General features: G+C 57.2%; 3 protein-coding genes across 3 annotated transcripts; 2 read left to right on the forward strand and 1 right to left on the reverse strand.

Moving 5' to 3' along the window:
• Positions 1-548: 548 nt before the first annotated feature.
• TAC3 (tachykinin precursor 3) lies at positions 549-2,279 on the forward strand. Its single transcript, XM_071456019.1, has 5 exons — positions 549-852; positions 1,449-1,654; positions 1,734-1,836; positions 1,912-1,935; positions 2,008-2,279. The coding sequence occupies exons 2-5, from the start codon at positions 1,550-1,552 to the stop codon at positions 2,151-2,153; spliced, it is 378 nt and encodes a 125-aa protein (XP_071312120.1). The 5' UTR covers positions 549-852; positions 1,449-1,549; the 3' UTR covers positions 2,154-2,279.
• A 976-nt stretch (positions 2,280-3,255) lies between these two features.
• ZBTB39 (zinc finger and BTB domain containing 39) lies at positions 3,256-11,253 on the forward strand. The gene is made up of 2 exons (XM_071455955.1): positions 3,256-3,333; positions 4,592-11,253. The coding sequence occupies exon 2, from the start codon at positions 4,685-4,687 to the stop codon at positions 6,812-6,814; it is 2,130 nt and encodes a 709-aa protein (XP_071312056.1). The 5' UTR covers positions 3,256-3,333; positions 4,592-4,684; the 3' UTR covers positions 6,815-11,253.
• A 2,249-nt stretch (positions 11,254-13,502) lies between these two features.
• Positions 13,503-18,011, reverse strand: GPR182 (G protein-coupled receptor 182). Its single transcript, XM_071455933.1, has 2 exons — positions 17,585-18,011; positions 13,503-16,113 (listed from the first exon to the last, which is right to left on the reverse strand). The coding sequence occupies exons 1-2, from the start codon at positions 17,715-17,717 to the stop codon at positions 15,011-15,013; spliced, it is 1,236 nt and encodes a 411-aa protein (XP_071312034.1). The 5' UTR covers positions 17,718-18,011; the 3' UTR covers positions 13,503-15,010.
• Positions 18,012-18,735: the final 724 nt, after the last annotated feature.

Below are 18,735 nucleotides of genomic sequence, written 5' to 3' on the forward strand. Positions count from 1 at the left end.
GTGTGCTGACCCCCACCCCAGAATGGGCACGGTACCCATGTGCTGACCCCCATTCTGGGTTTCCTGCATGGGCACAGTGCCCATGTGCTGACCCCTACCCTGGGTTTCTGCGTGGGAACGGTGCCCATGTGCTGACCCCCATTCTGAGGTTCCTGCATGGGCATGGTGCCCATGTGCTGACCCCCCACCCCAGGGTGGGCACAGTGCCCATGTGCTGAGCCCCCATTCTGAGGTTCCTGCATGGTGCCTGTGTGCTGACCCCCATTCTGAGGTTCCTGCATGGGCACAGTGCCCGTGTGCTGACCCCCATTCTGAGGTTCCTGCATGGGCACAGTGCCCGTGTGCTGACCCCCATTCTGAGGTTCCTGCATGGGCATGGTGCCCATGTGTTGACTCCCCACCCCAGAATGGGCACGGTACCCATGTGCTGACCCCCACCCTGGGTTTCCTGCGTGGGCACAGTGCCCGTGTGCTGACCCCCCACCCCAGGGTGCCAGCGTGGGCACGCGTGTGCCGCTGTGTGACTCCGCTGTGTGTGAGTGCTGCGTGGGCGTGAAGCTGCAGGCTGGGGGTACCACCTCCCCCCGGCCCCCATTGGCAGCTCTCCTCTTGCCCACCCACGCCGTGCCATGGGCAGAGCCCCTTATTTAGCGCCGTGCAGCAGCTGCTGCCCCGGTATTTCGCCTCCCGGCTGAGCCCGGGCCGGGGGAGCTGCCCACCACCACCTCTGCCCATCACCGCTGCCCACCACCACCTCTGCCCACCCTCTGCTGCCCACCACCGCGCCTCGAGGGGTCCCTGCTCCGCAACCACCGGCGCCGAGGGTCCCTCAGCCCCCGACTCCACCGGCAGGTCGGTGTCCCTGTGTCCCCCACGGTCCTGGGGGCTTCTCGGGGGGTCCTGGGGAGCTGCTGTGCCCTGTGCTCACCCCGCTGGGGTTAGGGGAAGGCAGGAGGAGGAAGAGGAGGTTGGGACGGCGCTGGGGAGGGCACAGGAAGGGGGAGAGATGGGGTGAAGGCGTCGGTTGAATTTGGGGAGGGTTTGGTGAGGGGCTCTGGAAGCAAATCGAGCTGTGGGCAGGCATATGCGTGCCAGGGGATGCCAGCGTGCCAGGGAGCGTGCCAGGGGACACAGGTGTGTTGAGACCGGGTGAACGTGCAGGACGGAGCCCGAGCCGTGTCCGTGCCCCACCCTCGCGTTTGCACGGCTCGTGTGCGGGCGCACAACCGTGGCACCACGGCCACCAGCGGGGACACGGCACCTCCGGGGCCACAGCGGGGCCGTGTCCCCCTGCACGCCCCCTAATGACCCCCCCAACCCTGGAATGCATCCCCGGGGGTCCAGGGGACACCGGCAGCCCGGGAAGCGGCGCGGTCCCTCCTCCGCACACCCGAGAGGGGGTCCCGCCGCCCCCGGCCCGCCCGTCTCCCGTCTCTTTCCCTCCCCAGAGCCCGGTTCGCTTCAGACTCATCCGGGGCCGCCCCATCGAGGGTTCGCCGGCTCGGGACAGCGCCGGGAAGCTCCGTCGCTGATCGCTGTCCCCCTGAGGATGAAGAACCGACCGGTGCTGGCGGTGCTGCTGCTCCTGGCGCTGCCGCTCACCCCCGCCCGCCGCGCCCCCCGCCGCCCCGCCGGGCCCCGCGCTGGTACGGCCGTCGGAGGGGGGGAACGGCGGGCGGATCCCGGATCCCCGGGACCCCCCGGACCCCTTCCCACCCACTTTGCTCCCGCAGGGGATGCCCGTCCCGGAGCCGCTGCCGTGGAGCCCCCGCGGCAGCCCCGGGGCCGCCGCCGCCGCCGCCGCCGCGCTGGAGCTGCTGCGGGAGGAGGGCGCCGGTGAGGGGCGGGAGGGCTCGGATGGGAGGGTGTCGGTCCGCCCGGTGCTCGCTCACCTGTTTCGGTCTCTTCCAGGTCCCCCCGCGGCGCCGCAGAAGAGTAAGTCCCGCCCGGTGCCGGTGTCGGTACCGGCGCCGGTACCGGTGCCACTGACGGCCGGTCTCTCCGCAGGAGACATGCACGATTTCTTCGTGGGGCTCATGGGGAAGCGAGCAGCGGAGCCTGGGCGAGCGGCGGGGCGGGGAGGCGGCAGCCCGGCCCCCCGGTGCTCCCCGGGACCCCCCGCTCCCGGAGAGGCCCCGCTGCGGGCGGCCTGAGCGGCGGAACGAGCCCCGCACGGGGCTGTGCCCGGTGTCCCGGGGATGGTGGGACCGGCTGCGGGAGCGTCCCCGGCTCCGGCGCCCACGGAGCCGTCGGGAGCGCGGCGGTGCCGCCCCACGTGCGCGTGTCCGTGCACCTGTGTACACCTGGACGTGTCCCGTTATACACCCACCCGTGTCTGCGCGGGACACGCGCAAAATGCGACTCCGTGTCTTGGCTGCGCCTCCGGGACCCGCTCGGGACAGCCCGGGGGATGGGGATGCGGGGATGGGGCCGCAGGGATGGGGATGTAGGGATGAGCCCACGGGGATGGGGATGCGGGGATGGGGATGCGGGAATGAGCCCGCGGGGATGAGCCCACGGCACCACCGGGGCCGGGGTTCGTGTTCTCTTGGGCTACAGCGACCTGTCCCTTCCCCACGGCAGCCCCCGTAACTGGAGAAGTGCCCGTGTCCCTTCCCGTGTCCGTCTGTCCGTGCCACTGTCCGTGTCCCTTCCCGTGTCCGTGCCTGTCTTCATGCCCCTTCTTTCCGTCCCAGTGTGTAAATACCACACCAGTGTCCGTGTCTGTGTGTCCTCCCCGTGTCCGTCTGTCCCGCCCCGTGTCTATGTGTCCCTCCCTGTGTCCGTGTCCGTGTGCCCCTCACCGTGTCCGTCTGTCCCGCCCCGTGTCCGTGTCCGTTTGTCCCTCCCTGTGTCCATGTCTCCTGCCCGTGTCCATGTGTCCCTCCCAGTATCCGTGTCCATGTGTCTGCGTCCGTGTGTCCCTCCCCATGTCCATGTGTCCGTGCGTCTCTCCCCGTGTCCATGTGTCCGTGTCCATGTCCGTGTGTCCCTCCCCGTGTCCGTCTGTCCCGCCCCATGTCCGTGTGTCCGTGTCCGTGTGTCCCTCCCCGTGTCCGTGTCCGTGTGTCCCGCCCCATGTCCGTGTGTCCATGTCCGTCTGTCCCGTCCCGTGTCCGTGTGTCCCTCCCTGCGTCCATGTGTCCCTGCCCGTATCCGTGTCCGTGTGTCCGTGTCCGTGTGTCCCGCCCGGTGCCCCCGCTCCGGTTCCTCCTCTCCGCACGGGGGCGCTGCCGCCGGCGGCTCCCGGAAGGCGGCGCGGGCCGGGGCGGGCGCGGGGCGGGTCGGCGCCTTTGTGTGAGCCGGGCCGGGATGGTGCGGGGCGCCGGGCGGGTAAGGAGCGACCCCCGCCCGCCACCCCCGGCCCCCTCAGGTCTCCCGAGCCGCGTCCCCGCCGCCAGCCCCGCTCCGACCCTCCCCGGGGCCTCCCGCCGCCTTTCGTGGCTCTTCCCGGGGTCCCTTCCTGCCCCGCTCCCCGGGCCCACCGGGGACGCCGCTGTCCCTCCCCTCCATCTCCTCCCGTTTCTCCCGGAGCAGCTCCGGGCCTCCCCCCTTCCCGCTGCCCCCCTTCCCTCCGGTTCTTTCTCCTTCTGCCCCATCCCCTCCGCAGGCATCCCCAATTGCCCAGCTGCTTTTTGGGCTGGGCAGCGTTTCCAGAGCCTTCCTCTCGGCATCTTCATCCTCCTCCTCAGCTGCCGGTGGTGTTTTCCCCCATCCCTCCCATCCCCGGGAGAACAGCTCGTTCTCTGGGTTTTGGTTTTTCCCGGAGCTGGGGCAGAGGCAGCTCCAGCCCCTCCAAACTTCTGCTCTTTGCTGCCTTCTGGGCTCGCTGTTCCCTGTCTCAGGACGGGGAATGCGGGGAATTAGGAATAGGGGAATTAAGGATAGAGTTTCCTGGGTAAGTTCGTGAAATCCCAAGAGCTGGTGGGGTGTCTGTGAGCAGGACAGAGGGACAAAAGCAGTGGGACAAGCTGGGAGGAATGGCCGGTGCTGTGGGACAGGTGTGGTGGCAGCTGAGGAATCCGAGAGGTGCTGCCAGGAAATCCCGGGGGAATCCATCCCAGGGGAATCCATCCAGGGGAATCCATCCCGGGGGAATCCATCCAGGGGAATCCAGAGGCTGGAATGCAGAGAATCCCACCTGGGAGCCTGAAGTCTCCTTGTGGGTCCAGGTGGAATCTGAAGTGAAGGAATGAAGTGGCTGCAGCTGGAGGAGACCTAGAGGCGAATCCAGCTGGCGTGTCCGGCCTGAGTAACATCTCTTTGGAGAGGAGCCTCATCCCCAGCTCGGGAAGAGGGAGAGGTCTGGAACAGGCTCTGGTTTGGTCTCAGGGTCAGCAGGATCTCTGTCCCTGCCCCTGTAGCAGTGGGACCTTCAGGCTGCCTCTGAGAATCTTTTTGTTTTGACTTTGCTGCTTTGCACATCCAGCTTTTCACTTCCCAAAACTGAGCTGACAAGACAGGTTTAGTCCATCTCCAGCTGAGCAGCTGCTCTGTGGCTCCTCAGAAAGTTGGAAAACAGGAGGTATGACCCGAGTGACGTTGCTTTGGTTGTTAAATAACTTTTTTTTTTTGCGTTTCCCCTCTGCAGAGCCCCTTGCCCTGCCAATTCCTGCTCCCGCCGCGGATGAGAGCGTGAAGGCCGAGCTGAACAGCAGAAAGGACTCTTAAAGCAGCTGCTAAGATGGGCATGAGGATCAAGCTGCACAGCACCAACCACCCCAACAACCTGCTGAAGGAACTCAACAAGTGCCGCCTCTCCGAGACCATGTGCGACGTCACCATCCTGGTGGGCTCCCGCTCCTTTGCCGCGCACAAGGCCGTGCTGGCCTGTGCTGCTGGCTACTTCCAGAACCTCTTCCTCAACACTGGGCTGGACGCTGCCAGGACCTACGTGGTGGATTTCATCACACCAGCCAACTTTGAGAAGATCCTGAGCTTTGTGTACACCTCGGAGCTCTTCACCGACCTCATCAATGTGGGGGTGATCTACGAGGTGGCGGAGCGGCTGGGCATGGAGGATCTGCTGCAGGCTTGTCACTCCACCTTCCCTGACCTGGAGAGCTCGGCCATCACCAAGCAGCCTGCTCTGTCTGTGGGGGAAGGCAGGGCTGGGGTGCTGAGCAGCACCTCCTCGGAGCAGAGCCACTCTTTGGGGGACATCCGTAGCGGCGCGGAGCATTTCGGCCCCGAGCGGAATTATCTCCTGCACGGGGACGTGGTGGGCAGCTACAAAGAGGATGACAGGAATGCTGTGGGTGAGGCCAGCCAGGCTCTTCCCCTGATGCACCCACAGCAGCCTCCCAAGACAGAGCAGGAGTCTGATGCAGGACAGTTCACTCCAGTCACGGGTCTGGGGGCTCAGCCTGGTGGGAATGTCGTGGCACAGACCACTGGCAGCTCCTGCCCTCAGTACAAGGCCCAGAGCAATGGTGACTACAGCAAGGGTGGCTTCTTCCCCACTGACCCCTCCCTGGATGTCTCCACGGGGAGCAATTCCTGCCCCAGCAACAGCGACCACTCCAAAGAGCAGGGATTCGAGCAGATGGATGAGCTCCAGCTGGAGGATTTGGGAGAGGCTGAGCTGCATTTTGAGGATGCTGGAGAAGAGCTGGTCCCATCTGAGGAAGTGATAGAGCTGAGTGATGACAGCGAGGAGGAGCTGGCCTTCGAGAGCGACAGCCGGGACAGCAAGGCCATGCCCTGCCAGGTGTGCAAGAAGGTTCTGGAACCCAACATCCAGCTGATCCGCCAGCACGCCAGGGACCACGTGGACCTGCTGACAGGGAACTGCAAGGTCTGTGAGACCCACTTCCAGGACCGTAACTCCAGGGTGACCCACGTGCTCTCCCACATCGGCATCTTCCTCTTCTCCTGCGACATGTGCGAGACCAAGTTCTTCACCCAGTGGCAGCTGACGCTGCACCGGCGGGACGGGGTCTTCGACAACAACGTCATTGTCCACCCCAGCGACCCCCTCCCAGGCAAGGTGGCTGTTTTTGGGGGAGGGCCCGGCCCTGAGCTGGCCTGTGCTGCCTGTGGGAAGCCCTTGGCCAAAGATTTCCAGACGGTCCGGAACCACCTGCTGGAGCACGTGAACCTGAAGAGCCAAACGTGCGGCGTGTGCGACCAGCGGCACCTGAGCCTCTGCAGCCTGCTGTGGCACGCCCTGTCCCACCTGGGCATCTCTGTCTTCTCCTGCTCTGTGTGTGCCAGCAGCTTTGTGGACAGGCAGCTCCTGGAGAAGCACCTGGCCGTGCACCAGCACGTGGAGGAGGCTCTTTTCCAGTGCCACTTCTGCAGCCAGAGCTTCAAGCTGGAGGCCGCTTATCGCTACCACGTCAGCCAGCACAAATGTGGGGGCAGCCTGGACATCCGGGCGGGATTTGGGGAGCGCCTGCAGCCCCAGGGGCTGCCCAAGAGGAAGCTGCCCGAGGAGTTCTTGAGTGAGGATCTGGCGCTGCAGAACCAGCCAGGGAACAGCAAGTACAGCTGCAAGGTTTGTGGCAAGAGGTTTGCCCACACCAGCGAGTTCAACTACCACCGGCGCATCCACACCGGGGAGAAGCCGTACCAGTGCAAGGTGTGCCACAAGTTCTTCCGAGGGCGTTCCACCATCAAGTGTCACCTGAGGACACACTCGGGGGCCCTGATGTATCGCTGCACCGTGTGTGGCCACTACAGCTCCACGCTCAACCTGATGAGCAAGCACATAGGGGTGCACAAGGGCAGCCTCCCGCCAGATTTCACCATCGAGCAGACTTTCATGTACATCATCCATTCCAAAGAGGCTGAGAAAAACACGGATAGCTGATGGGGAAGAAGAGTGTTCATTAATGATGGAGGAGGAGGAAAAAAGGAAAGAGGAAAAAAAAAAAAGAAACAAACCAAGTTGTTTCGTTTTATTTAATGGTCAGGCATCATGGATGGAATTCTTTTTTGGTTTTGGTTTGATTTTTTTAATTTTATTTTATTATTTTTGGGCCTTCCTAGGGCTTTTTAGATTGGTGGCGTTGTACAAATTAACAGCACGTGAGGTACATCACTGTTTCAAGGAGTCTGTCGTGTTTACTTACCTCTGGTCCTGTTAGAGGCCATCTGTGCTTTTAGCATTTCTCACTAGTTTTTGAGTCTAGATTCTATTTTTCTTTTTTTTTTTTTTAACCTTTTAGCCCTCTTGACCAGGCTAAGCTTGTCCACAAACTGATGCTGCTAAGATTTTCACACCTGACCTCAGTGGAGAGGGACAGAGCCAGAGCAGGCGCTGGACTCGAAAGGAAAGGAACAAAAGAGAAAGAAAGAAAGAAAAAAAAAGGAAAGAAAAAAGACATTCTGGGCATCCCTGGTGTTCTGCTGCTACTGCCAGGAGACAAGCAAAGTGTGCTCTGGGGAGAGGAGCAGGAAGCACCCGAGTGTGTAAACAAGGAGGGATCCCAGCAGGGATCAGGAGCAGGGCATTCACACATTCCTGTTTGCTGCCCTGAGACCTGGAGGAGGAGCTGAAGGAGCCCCGGGACCTCCCTGCCGAGCCTGGGCAGAGGTGGCTGTGTGAGCATGGAGATCTCCTGCAGGACTGGAGAGGGAGGGGAAGCTCCCCTGCTCTTTTTGGGGGGATTTGTGGTGGCCCCAGAGAGCCGGGACTCTCCTGGCTCTGCTCTGCCCCAGCAGATGAGTCAGGATGAAGCTGTTGCCTTAAACTCCCTGGAAGGAGGAGGAGGGGGGCCCCTTCTCCTGCCAAAGGGATCCCCCCCTCCCTCCCACAGCCTGGACGTGTTCCTGTGGCAAACCTGTGTGCTTGGAGTGATGTGAGTTTGTTCATTCGTGCAGTGGGAGCCACGGCGGCGATGGCTCGGCCTCTGCAGCTGCATGCTGGCCACTTCTGGGGGGGCTTCCCTGGGTTTGGGGGGCTCCTCTGGGTTTGGAGGGGCTTTCCTGGGCATGGAGGGGCTTTCCTGGGCATGGAGAGGCTTCTCTTGTCATGGGGGGGCTCTCCTGGGCATGGAGAGGCTTCCCTGGGTTTGGAGGGGGCTCTCCTGGGCATGGAGGGGCTCTCCTGGGCATGGGGGGGCTCTGCTGGGTTTGGGGGGCTCCTCTGGGTTTGGGGGGCTCTCCTGGGTATGGAGGGGCTCTCCTGGGCATGGGGGGCTTCCCTGGGTTTGGGGGGCTCCTCTGGGTTTGGGGGGCTCTCCTGGGCATGGAGAGGCTTCTCTTGTCATGGAGGGGCTCTCCTGGCCATGGGGTGGGCATGGAGGGGCTCTCCTGGGTTTGGGGGGCTCTCCTGGGCATGGAGGGGCTCTCCTGGGCTCTCCTGGGCATGGGGGGCTCTCCCCCTCTACATTTCAGTGCCCCTTGGTGCAGGAGGCTCTCCTGGCTATGGGGGTCTCTCTTGACCCTGTGTCAGGTTCACCTCAGCATGGGGGGGCTCTCCTGGTCCCTCCTGGGGTCTCTCCTGCCCCTCCTGGGGTCTCTCCTGGCCATTCCTGGGGTCTCTCCTGGCCCCTCCTGGGGTCTCTCCTGGCCCCTCCTGGGGTCTCTCCTGGCCATTCCTGGGGTCTCTCCTGGCTCCTCCTGGGGTCTCTCCTGGCCCCTCCTGGGGTCTCTCCTGGCCATTCCTGGGGTCTCTCCTGGCCCCTCCTGGGGTCTCTCCTGGCCCCTCCTGGGGTCTCTCCTGGCCCCTCCTGGGGTCTCTCCTGGCTCCTCCTGGGGTCTCTCCTGGCCATTCCTGGGGTCTCTCCTGGCCCCTCCTGGGGTCTCTCCTGACCATTCCTGGGGTCACTCCTGGGGTCTCTCCTTGGCCATTCCTGGGGTCTCTCCTTGGCCATTCCTGGGGTCTCTCCTGGCCATTCCTGGGGTCTCTCCTGGCTCCTCCTGGGGTCTCTCCTGGCCATTCCTGGGGTCTCTCCTGGTCACTCCTGGGGTCTCTCCTGGCCCCTCCTGGGGTCTCTCCTGGCCCCTCCTGGGGTCTCTCCTGGCCATCCCAGCGAGGTGCCAACAGTGTTAACACTGGGAAGGTCATGGATTGGTTTCTCCCTGTTGTTACCCAGCTTTTTTATGGGGCAGAGGTGGGGGGGAGGAACAGATCTTTCCAAGCTGGGATTGCCCTTGGGTAACTCAATTCTACCTCACAAACAAAGAAGTGCTCGGGGCTCTCCAGCCTGGATCAGCCCCTGCGCTTCTGTCAAGTTTTGCTGTTACAAAACTAAAACTAAAACTAAAAACTAAACCTAAAAACTAAAACTAAACTAAAACTAGTGATTTGCAAACCCTGGAAACTCACCCTGCTGCCTCCTCCCTGCGAAGGGACACAGGGGAAGGGACACCCAGGAAGGGCCATCCTGCAGTGGGGGCTGAGCTCAGCGAGCTCAGAGCACCCCAGGGTTTCTCTCCCGGCTCCACCATGGCCTTGGGCAAGTCACCACTTCACCTCTTTGCCTCAGTTTCCTCATCTGTAAAATGAGGGTGGTACCTCCTGTGGTACTGAGCTACCTCCAGGAGCAGGGAGGGTGCCTGGAGCCTGGATTTGGAGAGGGGAGGGAGGCACCAGAGCCAGGCTCAGCTCTGGGTTGGCCTGGGCTGCTGCAGCTCTTGGGTTTTGAGCTCCAGGCTCGTGGTCCTGGCGTCCCTGTGGAGCTGTGCTGAGGTTTTACGAGAGAAATGGGAATTTTGGGAGCGGTGCAGTGCTCTGGGCAGTGGTGGGGCTTTGCTGTGGGCTGCTCTGAGCTGCTCCCCGGGTTCCTGTCGTGGAATTGTGGCGTGGATGAGGCTGGGAGGGACCATTGGGGGCCCCACCAGTCACCCCCTCGAGGGTGGAACTCAGGGCTGGGGACAGGGACAGGGATGGACACGACCTGCACTGCTCTGGAGGTGGCTGTGGAGGCTGGGAGAGCCTGGAGACCCTCCTGGAATGTTCCAGAAGCCGTGGCGAGCTTCAGGGAGGGTCTGCTGAAAAGCAAAAGCCTTTTTGTGCACATAAACCAAAAAGTGAAGCTTTTACACCCAAACACCCAACAGGCACAGCCAGCCCTTGCTCCTGCCTGGGGGGGGGAAAGCAGGAGCCCCCCATTGCTGCTGGTTCTGACGCAGGGAATTTCTGTTGGGGTTAGAGCAGATGATTCCCACCTGGAACACCCCAAATCTGCACTGCAGGGGCTGCAGGGGTGGGTCTGACCCTGCTGCTGCTCCTGGGGGTGGCTCCCAGGGGGCTCAGAGACCTGAGGGGGGGCTCCTGAGCCTTTGGGGTGGGCAGGGGGTGTCACCCCTGTCCCCAGCCTGCTCCAGCTCAGGGCTGGGAGAGCCAAAACCAGCTGGGATTTCATTCCCCACCACCACTTTGGGCAAACCTGGCTCTCTCCTGTCCCCACTGCCCCTGGTGGGGACTGTGGGGACACCAAGCCTGGTGGTGTTGGCCACAGCAAAGTGCTGTGGGATTCCTGGGGGACGAGAGGGGAAATTCTGGCAGCATCCAGGTCACGGAGCCTTCCCCAAGGCCAGGCTCGCTCCCACCCCCAAAACACAAAATTCACTTTTCCCCCGTTCTCAGTGGATCTCAGTGGATCCACCCCCAAAAACACAAAATTCACTTTTCCCCCGTTCTCAGTGGATCTCAGTGGATCCACCCCCAAAAACACAAAATTCACTTTTCCCCCGTTCTCAGTGGATCTCAGTGGATCCACCCCCAAAAACACAAAATTCACTTTTCCCCCGTTCTCAGTGGATCTCAGTGGATCCACCCCCAAAAACACAAAATTCACTTTTCCCCCGTTCTCAGTGGATCTCAGTGGATCCACCCCCAAAAACACAAAATTCACTTTTCCCCCGTTCTCAGTGGATCTCAGTGGATCCACCCCCAAAAACACAAAATTCACTTTTCCCCCGTTCTCAGTGGATCTCAGTGGATCCACCCCCAAAAACACAAAATTCACTTTTCCCCCGTTCTCAGTGGATCCGGGTCTGTCAGCAGAGAAATTGAGCAGAAGAAAGAAAGAAAGGAAGAAAGAAAGGAAGGAAGAACAAGAGTTGAATTTGCTGTCTAACCTTTTTTGTTAAGTTAATCGTAGGTACTGACCTCCTGCTATTTAAGTGTTTACTATCTATTTGCTGTAAAGTTTTGTATATTTTGTAAACTTTTCCCCTCCCCACACCCCTTCCCCGAATCGTAGATGTCTAAAATCGTTGTACATTGGGTTCTTTTCTACTCCATTGTTCAGCACAAAGTGTGGTTTTTATTTAGAATAATAAAACGGAAAACGTTGACCTCTTGTGCAGCTGCTTTTTTTTTTAATAAAATGTTTTCCTCACAGGAATGCCCTGGGGAGAGCAGGTGAGGCCATCCCTGGGTTTGTGGCTCAGGGGGAGCAGTTTGGGACGTTCCTGTGGGCTACAGGAGCAGGAGGGAGTGAGGGGTGGGAGCAGAGCCCACCCATTGGGCAATCCCAGGGTTTGTGTGCCTGGATGAGCCTTTTCTGCCAGGAACTGGGGCTCCATAGGCTGGGAAACGAGTTCAAAATGGTTCTGAGGGGTCTGGAGCAGAGGAGAGGGTGTGGGAGCTGGGCTTGGTTAGTCTGGAGAAGAGGAGGCCGAGAGGGGGCTCCATCAATCCATAAAAATATCTCAAATATCTCAGAGGGGGCTCCATCAATCCATAAAAATATCTCAAATATTTCAGAGGGGGCTCCATCAATCAATAAAAATATCTCAGATTTCTCATTTGAGAGGGGAGTCTATGAATCCATTAAAATATCTCAAATATCTGTATAAATATCTCATTTGAGAGGGGATCTCAACAATCCATAAAATTATCTCAGATTTCTCAGATTAATCCATAAAAATATCTCAGATATCTCAGAGGGGGCTCCATCAATCCATAAAAATATCTCAGATTTCTCATTTGAGAGGGGATCCCAACAATCCATAAAATTATCTCAGATATCTCATTTGAGAGGGGACCTTTTTAATCCATAAAGACATCTCAAATATCTCAGAGGGGATTCCATCAATCCATAAAAATATCTCGGATTTCTCATTTGAGAGGGGATCTCATGAATCCATAAAAACATCTCAAATATCTCAGAGGGGGATTTCATCAATCCATAAAAATATCTCAGATTTCTCAGATTTCTCAGATTAATCCATAAAAATATCTCAGCTTTCTCATTTGAGAGGGGATCCAATCTATCAATCCATTAAAATACCTCAAATATCTGTATAAATATCTCATTTGAGAGGGGATCTCAACAACCCATAAAAACATCTCAGATTTCTCAGATTAATCTATAAAAATATCTCAAATATCTCAGAGGGGATTTCATCAATCCATAAAATTATCTCTGATTTCTCATTTGAGAGGGGACCTTTTTAATCCATAAAAATATCTCAGATATCTCAGAGGGGATTTCATGAATCCATAAAAATATCTCAGATTTCTCATTTGAGAGGGGATTCTATCAATCCATAAAAATATCTCAAATATCCATATAAATATCTCATTTGAGAGGGGATCTCGTGAATCCATAAAAACATCTCAGATTTCTCAGACTAATCCATAAAAATATCTCAAATATCTCAGAGGGGATTTCATCAATCCATAAAAATATCTCAGATTTCTCATTTGAGAGGGGAGTCTATCAGTCCATCAAAATATCTCAAATATTCATATAAATATCTAATTTGAGAGGGGATCTCGTGAATCCATAAAAATATCTCAGATTTCTCATTTGAGAGGGGATCCAATCTATCAATCCATTAAAATACCTCAAATATCCATATAAATATCTCATTTGAGAGGGGATCTCGTGAATCCATAAAAACATCTCAGATTTCTCAGATTAATCCATAAAAATATCTCAAATATCCATATAAATATCTCATTTGAGAGGGGATCTCAACAATCCATAAAAACATCTCAGATTTCTCAGATTTCTCAGATTTCTCAGATTAATCCATAAAATATCTCAAATATCTCAGAGGGGATTTCATGAATCCATAAAAACATCTCAGCTTTCTCATTTGAGAGGGGATCCAATCTATCAATCCATTAAAATATCTCAAATATCCATATAAATATCTCATTTGAGAGGGGATCTCGTGAATCCATAAAAACATCTCAGATTTCTCAGATTTCTCAGATTAATCCATAAAAATATCTCAGATATCTCAGAGGAGATCGTGTCAATCCATAAAAATATCTCAGATTTCTCATTTGAGAGGGGATCCCAACAATCCATAAAAATATCTCAGATATATCCCAAACAATCCATAAAAATATCTCAGATTTCTCATTTGTGAGGGGATCTCATCAATCCATAAAAACACCTCAAGGGTGGGTGCCAAGAGGACGGTGCCAAACTTTCCAGTGGTGTGACAGGACAGGGAGCAACAGCCATAAATGAAACCACAAGAAATTCCACCTTGACACAAGGAAGAATTTCCCATGGAGGTGGGAACAATTTATTTGAGGCCACTCTGGCCCTTAAGTTTATGGACAAAAGTGCAGAGAAATTAAAGACAGTTAAAAATTAAGTTTATTAGGTGAAAAATACCAAATTTTACATGTTGAAGTATCTTGAATATAGTTTTGCCCTGGTGAGAGGCTGGTTTTGTGTTTATCTTCCATTTCTTCGTTGGAAATGGGAGGGAATTAACAAAGGGAAGCTCAGGGAGGATTTGGGATCAGGGAATGAAGGTGGTGGGTGCAGATCCCAGCCTGGAGGGGTCTCACAGGAACAGAGAAGGGAATTCCTGAGCAGGGAATTCTGACCCTGCTGGAGCCTTCCCGGGGTTTCTGTGTAAGAGCTGGGTTGGGATTATTGTCCTGGGGTAAAAAGGAACATCCCTGCAGAAGAAACCCTGAGGAATTCAGGATTTTACCCCATCGGGGACGCCTGGAAGTGGCAGAGCTTTCCCAGCCAGCCCTGTGATAACCCCACATCCTGGCCAGGGGCTTCTCCTGGGACATCCTGCTCCCAGCCCTGAGCCAGCATCCTGTCCCCAGAAACTGCTTATGCTTTGCTTTTTTTCACCCAGTGCTCCTCCAGCAGCTCAAGGCCTTTGGTGGATTTATGGCGTCTCTGGCACCTTCCCCCAGTAAAGGCCCTGACCCCCAGCACGTGACTGAGATCAGGACCCACACACAAGGATGAACTTTCTCCGGATTCTCCGGTTCCTTGCACGGCATGAACCCAGCCCGTGCTCCAGCTCTGAGGATTTCTGCACATCCCTGCGCTCCCACGGGGGCTTTGGTGGAAGGGGAAGGGATGTTGGGGCTTGTTGGAGTTGAGAAATCCACCCAGTGGCCATAAAAACCTGCCAGGGGATGCTCCAGAGGAGTTAATGGGATGGGGGATCCCAAGTTAGTCTGAGCAGCCTTTCCCAGTAAAACCCAGTTTAGCCATTGCTAATTTAAAATTTGTAAAAAATTTACAACCGGCTTTGCGAAATTGCCCTGAAGGAGTGGCTGATTTGAATCCAAATTGTTCCTCCTCTCCCTCAGGTCTGTGCCCTGCTCAGCCCCTTGGGCTGCTTCGCCTTCATCTCTCAAAAATCAGGCTCTGGATGTTGCTGGGCACTATGGGGGGAGGTTTGAGTTCCAAACTCCTCCTGTCCCACTCGGGATGGCGCTCACCAGGCAGTGCCATGCCCAGGGCTGGGGGCCAGGGGCAGTTTGGGGGATGCAGGAACCCCTGTGGTGGGGAAGATGCTGCACCCCAACCCCACAGCTTGATGGGGCTCTGATCTTGGGGCTGTGTCAGGCACGGAGTGGAGTAACAAACTTTATTATTGCAAGGGAATCTAATGTTCTTATCAAACAGGGAACATAATTTTCTCTTATCCTTCCTTTAGGTTGGACACGACAGCGCTCCAGAGGCAAGATGTCCATAGCTCCCAGCTCTCCTCAAAGCTGGCACAGGAAGTGCCCAGCCAAGCAGGGCTGTGCCCAAGCAAATCATGTCCTCAGCAGCAGGAAAACCAATCCCACTGTCCCCAGGGAGCCACGAGGAGAGTCTGACCCTCTTTAGTTGGGAGGGCTGTTGTCCTTCGCGATGACTATGGAGTGCTGTGTGCCGGAGGAGGAATTTCCAGCTCCCTTCTGGCCACCGTGGTCCTTGGGGATGTACTTGACCACAGCAGAGATGAGTTTGCTGCGGAAGTTCTTGCTGAGGAAGTTGTAGAGGATGGGGTTGACGACGCAGTGGAGCAGCGTGAAGCAGTCGATGATGTCGTAGAAGAAGTAGAGGAGGTGGGCGAAGGTGCAGTGCAGGATGATGTGGTTGCCCTCGAGGGTGAGCAGGGTCAGCACGACGTGGAAGGGCAGCCAGCTGAGCAGGAACACCCCGATGTAGGCGTAGATGAGCAGGCAGTGCTTGCGGCTCTCGGGCTTGGCGCGCCGCAGGAACCGCGCCGTCAGCACGTTGAACGCCGCGATGATGGGGAAGGGGATGAGGAAGCCCACGGTGGTGGTGGCCAGGCTGACCGCCAGAGCCCACTCGTCGTAGGTCTCAAAAGGAGCCATGAAGATGCAGATGGGCTCCCCAGTGTTGACCAGCTGCATGTGGGCCACCTCCAGCACGGGGATGGCGGCGGCCAGGAGCCAGCAGCAGGCGCAGACGGCGCGGCGCGCGCGGTGCTGGTGCCGCTGCCAGAAGAGGGAGGAGCTGGTCAGGGTCACGTAGCGATCCACGCTCAGGCAGGTGAGGAAGAAGATGCTGGCGTACATGTTGGCGAAGTAGAAATAGTGGGTGAAGCGGCAGAGAAAGCTGCCCCAGAGCCAGGTGTAATCCAGCATCACCTCCAGCATCCAGATGGGCAGCGAGAGCAGCACACCCAGGTCAGCGATGGCCATGTTGATGACGTACAGGTTGACCAAGCTCTTGGTGCCCCGTGTCTGCCAGTTGACCCAGATGACGAGGAGGTTCTCCACCAAGCCCACCACGAAGATGACCAGGTAGAGGATGAAGAGAACCACTCGTTTGACGTTCTCGTCCAGGCTGAACTCGCAGAAGGTGTAGGTGTGGTTCAGGAGGTAGAACAGCTCGGACAGGTTGTGGTAGTCGCCGTACTCACTCGGGACAGTGTGTGTCTCCATGGGGACAGTGGTCACCTCGGCCATCCTGGTGGCTGCAGGAAAGGGAGAGCACTGAGCTGGGCAGGCTGAGACAGAGAGCCCTTGTGTGGGGCTCAGAAAGGTCCTTCTGGGAGCTTCCAACCCCATTTTTACTCCCATGGTGACTCCCTACATCAACCCTCAAAAGATGCTGTGTCCACCCAGGTGATCCCCTCATACAAATTCCAGCCACAAACGAAAATTACCACATGTGGTGGCTGTCCCCTGTCCCAGAGCTTGGCCTGGGACACAGAGAGGTGTCGGTGGCTCTGTCCCAGAGGCAGCTCCAGCAGGAAAGCCACCGCTCCCACCCGAGCCCTCAGGGTGTGATCGCTCCCAGCCACCCTCACCCTGCCGGGAGCCATCGGGACATCCAAGTAGGTGACAAAATGACACATTTCAGGGAAACGCAGACCTGAACATCCTCTAAATGCCCCAAGTGAGAGCCCCCATCCCAGCACAGCGAAGAGGCTGCGGAGCCCGTCCAGCCTCGGGCTGCTGGAGCAGCCGCTCCCTCGGGAAGGTGCCCTTGGGAATCCTGCGGGATTCTGCCCTCCCAGCGGGGTTTTCCCGCTTCATTTGGAGCCTGGCAAGCCAGGAGCGAGCCACAGCTGGTGCCACCCGTGAGTGTCACCCCTGTGGCACCCACCGGCCCCAAAGCCGGGGCGGGCTGGAGCTGCCACCCCCAGGGATCCTGAACGTCCCGTCCTCTCTCTGCCCTGCAGGTCCTGAGAGGCTGCTGGGGCTGAGGAGAGGCAGGACAGATGGACGGGAGAGGGGACAGACGGACAGGAGAAGGGATGGAGAGATGGGCGAGGGGAGAGATGGATGGTGAAGGGGACAGACGGACAGGAGAAGGGACAGGCAGACAGGAGCAGGGACAGACAAACAGGAGAAGGGATGGACAGGTGGGAGAGGGGACAGATGGACAGGAGAGGGGACAGACAAACAGGAGAAGGGACAGATGGATGGGAGAGAGGACAGATGGATGTTAAAGGGGACAGACGGACAGGAGAAGGGACAGGCAGACAGGAGCAGGGACAGACAAGTAGGGGAAGCGATGGACAGATGAGAGAGGGGACAGGTGGACAGGAGAACGGACAGACAAACAGGAGAAGTGACAGACAAACAGGAGAGGGGACGGACAGATGGAAGAGGGGACAGATGGACAGGAGAAGGGACAGGCAGACAGGAGCAGGGACAGACAAACGGGAGAAGGGACACAGACAAACAGGAGAAGGGACGGATGGATAGGAGATGGGACAGACGGACAGGAGAAGGGACAGACAGGACCAGGGACAGACAGATGGGAGAGAGGACAGACGGATGAGCGAGGGGATAGATGGATGGTAAAGGGGACAGACAGACAGACAGGACCAGGGACAGACAAACGGGAGAAGGGACAGGCAGATGAGAGAGGGGACAGATGGACGGTAAACAGGACAGACAAAAGGAACGGAGGGAGCAGGGACGGCGCTGCCTCACCTGCGGCTGCGCTGGGGCTGCTCGGCAGCGGGGGGATCCTCTCGGCTCGGCAGCTCAGGCGCCTCTGGGCACGGAGCTCGGGTGGGCTTGGTGGCCGCTGGCTGGGCAGGAAATGAGCGGCGTGGTGCGACATCCTGAGCCCGGCGCGGGGACATTTCACGGCATTCGCAGCGCCGGGACTCGGCTCCGCTTTGATTTCGCCGCAGGGTGGGGACGGACCCGGGGAGGCGCCGAGGAGGTGGCGGTGGGGAAGCCGCAGGTGCCCGGGGATGGATGGTGTGGGAATCAACAGAATCAGAGGGTTTGGGGAAAGCTGCAAAAGGCAGGGCCCAGAGACAGCAGAACTGTGATTAGAGCCAAGCAGCAGCCATGAGATAGGTCGGCAGAAAAATTATTTAAACTGTAGAAAGGCAAGGACAAATAGAACAATGGTCTGTGTATTAACGCTTGTCAGAATAACTCTCTAAGCTACAGAAAAGTTTATCTAGCAAGATATTAGGAAGTTTGAAGCTTAATAATGGAGCTCTGTGCGTTGTGCTTTAGGGCTTACAAGTAAATATTGTATTCGAAATAAGCAAGCATTGTTTTAACCAAAGGTACCTGTGCTTATGGTGATTGGATAGAACTACTGTCAATGTGCTTTTGCTTTGTGGGATTGGTCAAGAAGCTCATAAAGTGAGTTATAACTTATATAATATAACTATATATATATATATATATATATATAATATAACTATAATTAAATTCTAAGTCTGCTGCCTGGGATGTGAGCTGCTGGCATCTTCCCATTGTCATAACCATGCAATGAGACCGATGCTGGAAAATAAAACAGCTCAAGGCAGTTCCACAGCAGTCCCATCTCGTTTGTGGTCTGTAAAAAGCCCCCCTATGGCCATAGATGGGCGTCCCCGAGGCTTCCTGAGTGTCCCCTCCACTGTCACCACGCTGAGATAAGAGGTCGGATCCTGCCTGGATGGGGAAAACACACCCCAGGTCCTGCCCCAGCTCTGAGGGGTCGGGTTATACCAAAAACACCAAAGCTGTCCCTGATGCCACCTCCGTATCAGGGCGAGCCCGGGCGTTTGTTCGGTGGGGAAGGGCTGAAGGCTGAGCTCTCTGCCCGCTGGCAGATGGATGTGGCCAGAGAAGCA

The sequence above is a fragment of the Agelaius tricolor genome, unplaced genomic scaffold, assembly GCF_023055355.1.
Source record: "Agelaius tricolor isolate 1412-34295 unplaced genomic scaffold, bAgeTri1.0.p SCAF_55, whole genome shotgun sequence".
Lineage (NCBI taxonomy): Eukaryota > Metazoa > Chordata > Aves > Passeriformes > Icteridae > Agelaius > Agelaius tricolor.

What these genes read in the sequence shown, in the direction of transcription:
- TAC3 (XM_071456019.1), top strand. Translation starts at nt 1,550, where the DNA reads ATGAAGAACCGACCGGTGCTGGCGGTGCTGCTGCTCCTGGCGCTGCCG. An exon ending in GGCCCCGCGCTGGTACGGCC is followed by an intron (nt 1,655 to 1,733) that starts GTCGGAGGGGGG and finishes TTGCTCCCGCAG; the next exon opens with GGGATGCCCGTCCCGGAGCC. An exon ending in GCTGCGGGAGGAGGGCGCCG is followed by an intron (nt 1,837 to 1,911) that starts GTGAGGGGCGGG and finishes GGTCTCTTCCAG; the next exon opens with GTCCCCCCGCGGCGCCGCAG.
- ZBTB39 (XM_071455955.1), top strand. Translation starts at nt 4,685, where the DNA reads ATGGGCATGAGGATCAAGCTGCACAGCACCAACCACCCCAACAACCTG.
- GPR182 (XM_071455933.1), bottom strand. Translation starts at nt 17,717, where the DNA reads ATGTCGCACCACGCCGCTCATTTCCTGCCCAGCCAGCGGCCACCAAGC. An exon ending in CAGCCCCAGCGCAGCCGCAG is followed by an intron (nt 16,114 to 17,584) that starts GTGAGGCAGCGC and finishes CCTTTCCTGCAG; the next exon opens with CCACCAGGATGGCCGAGGTG.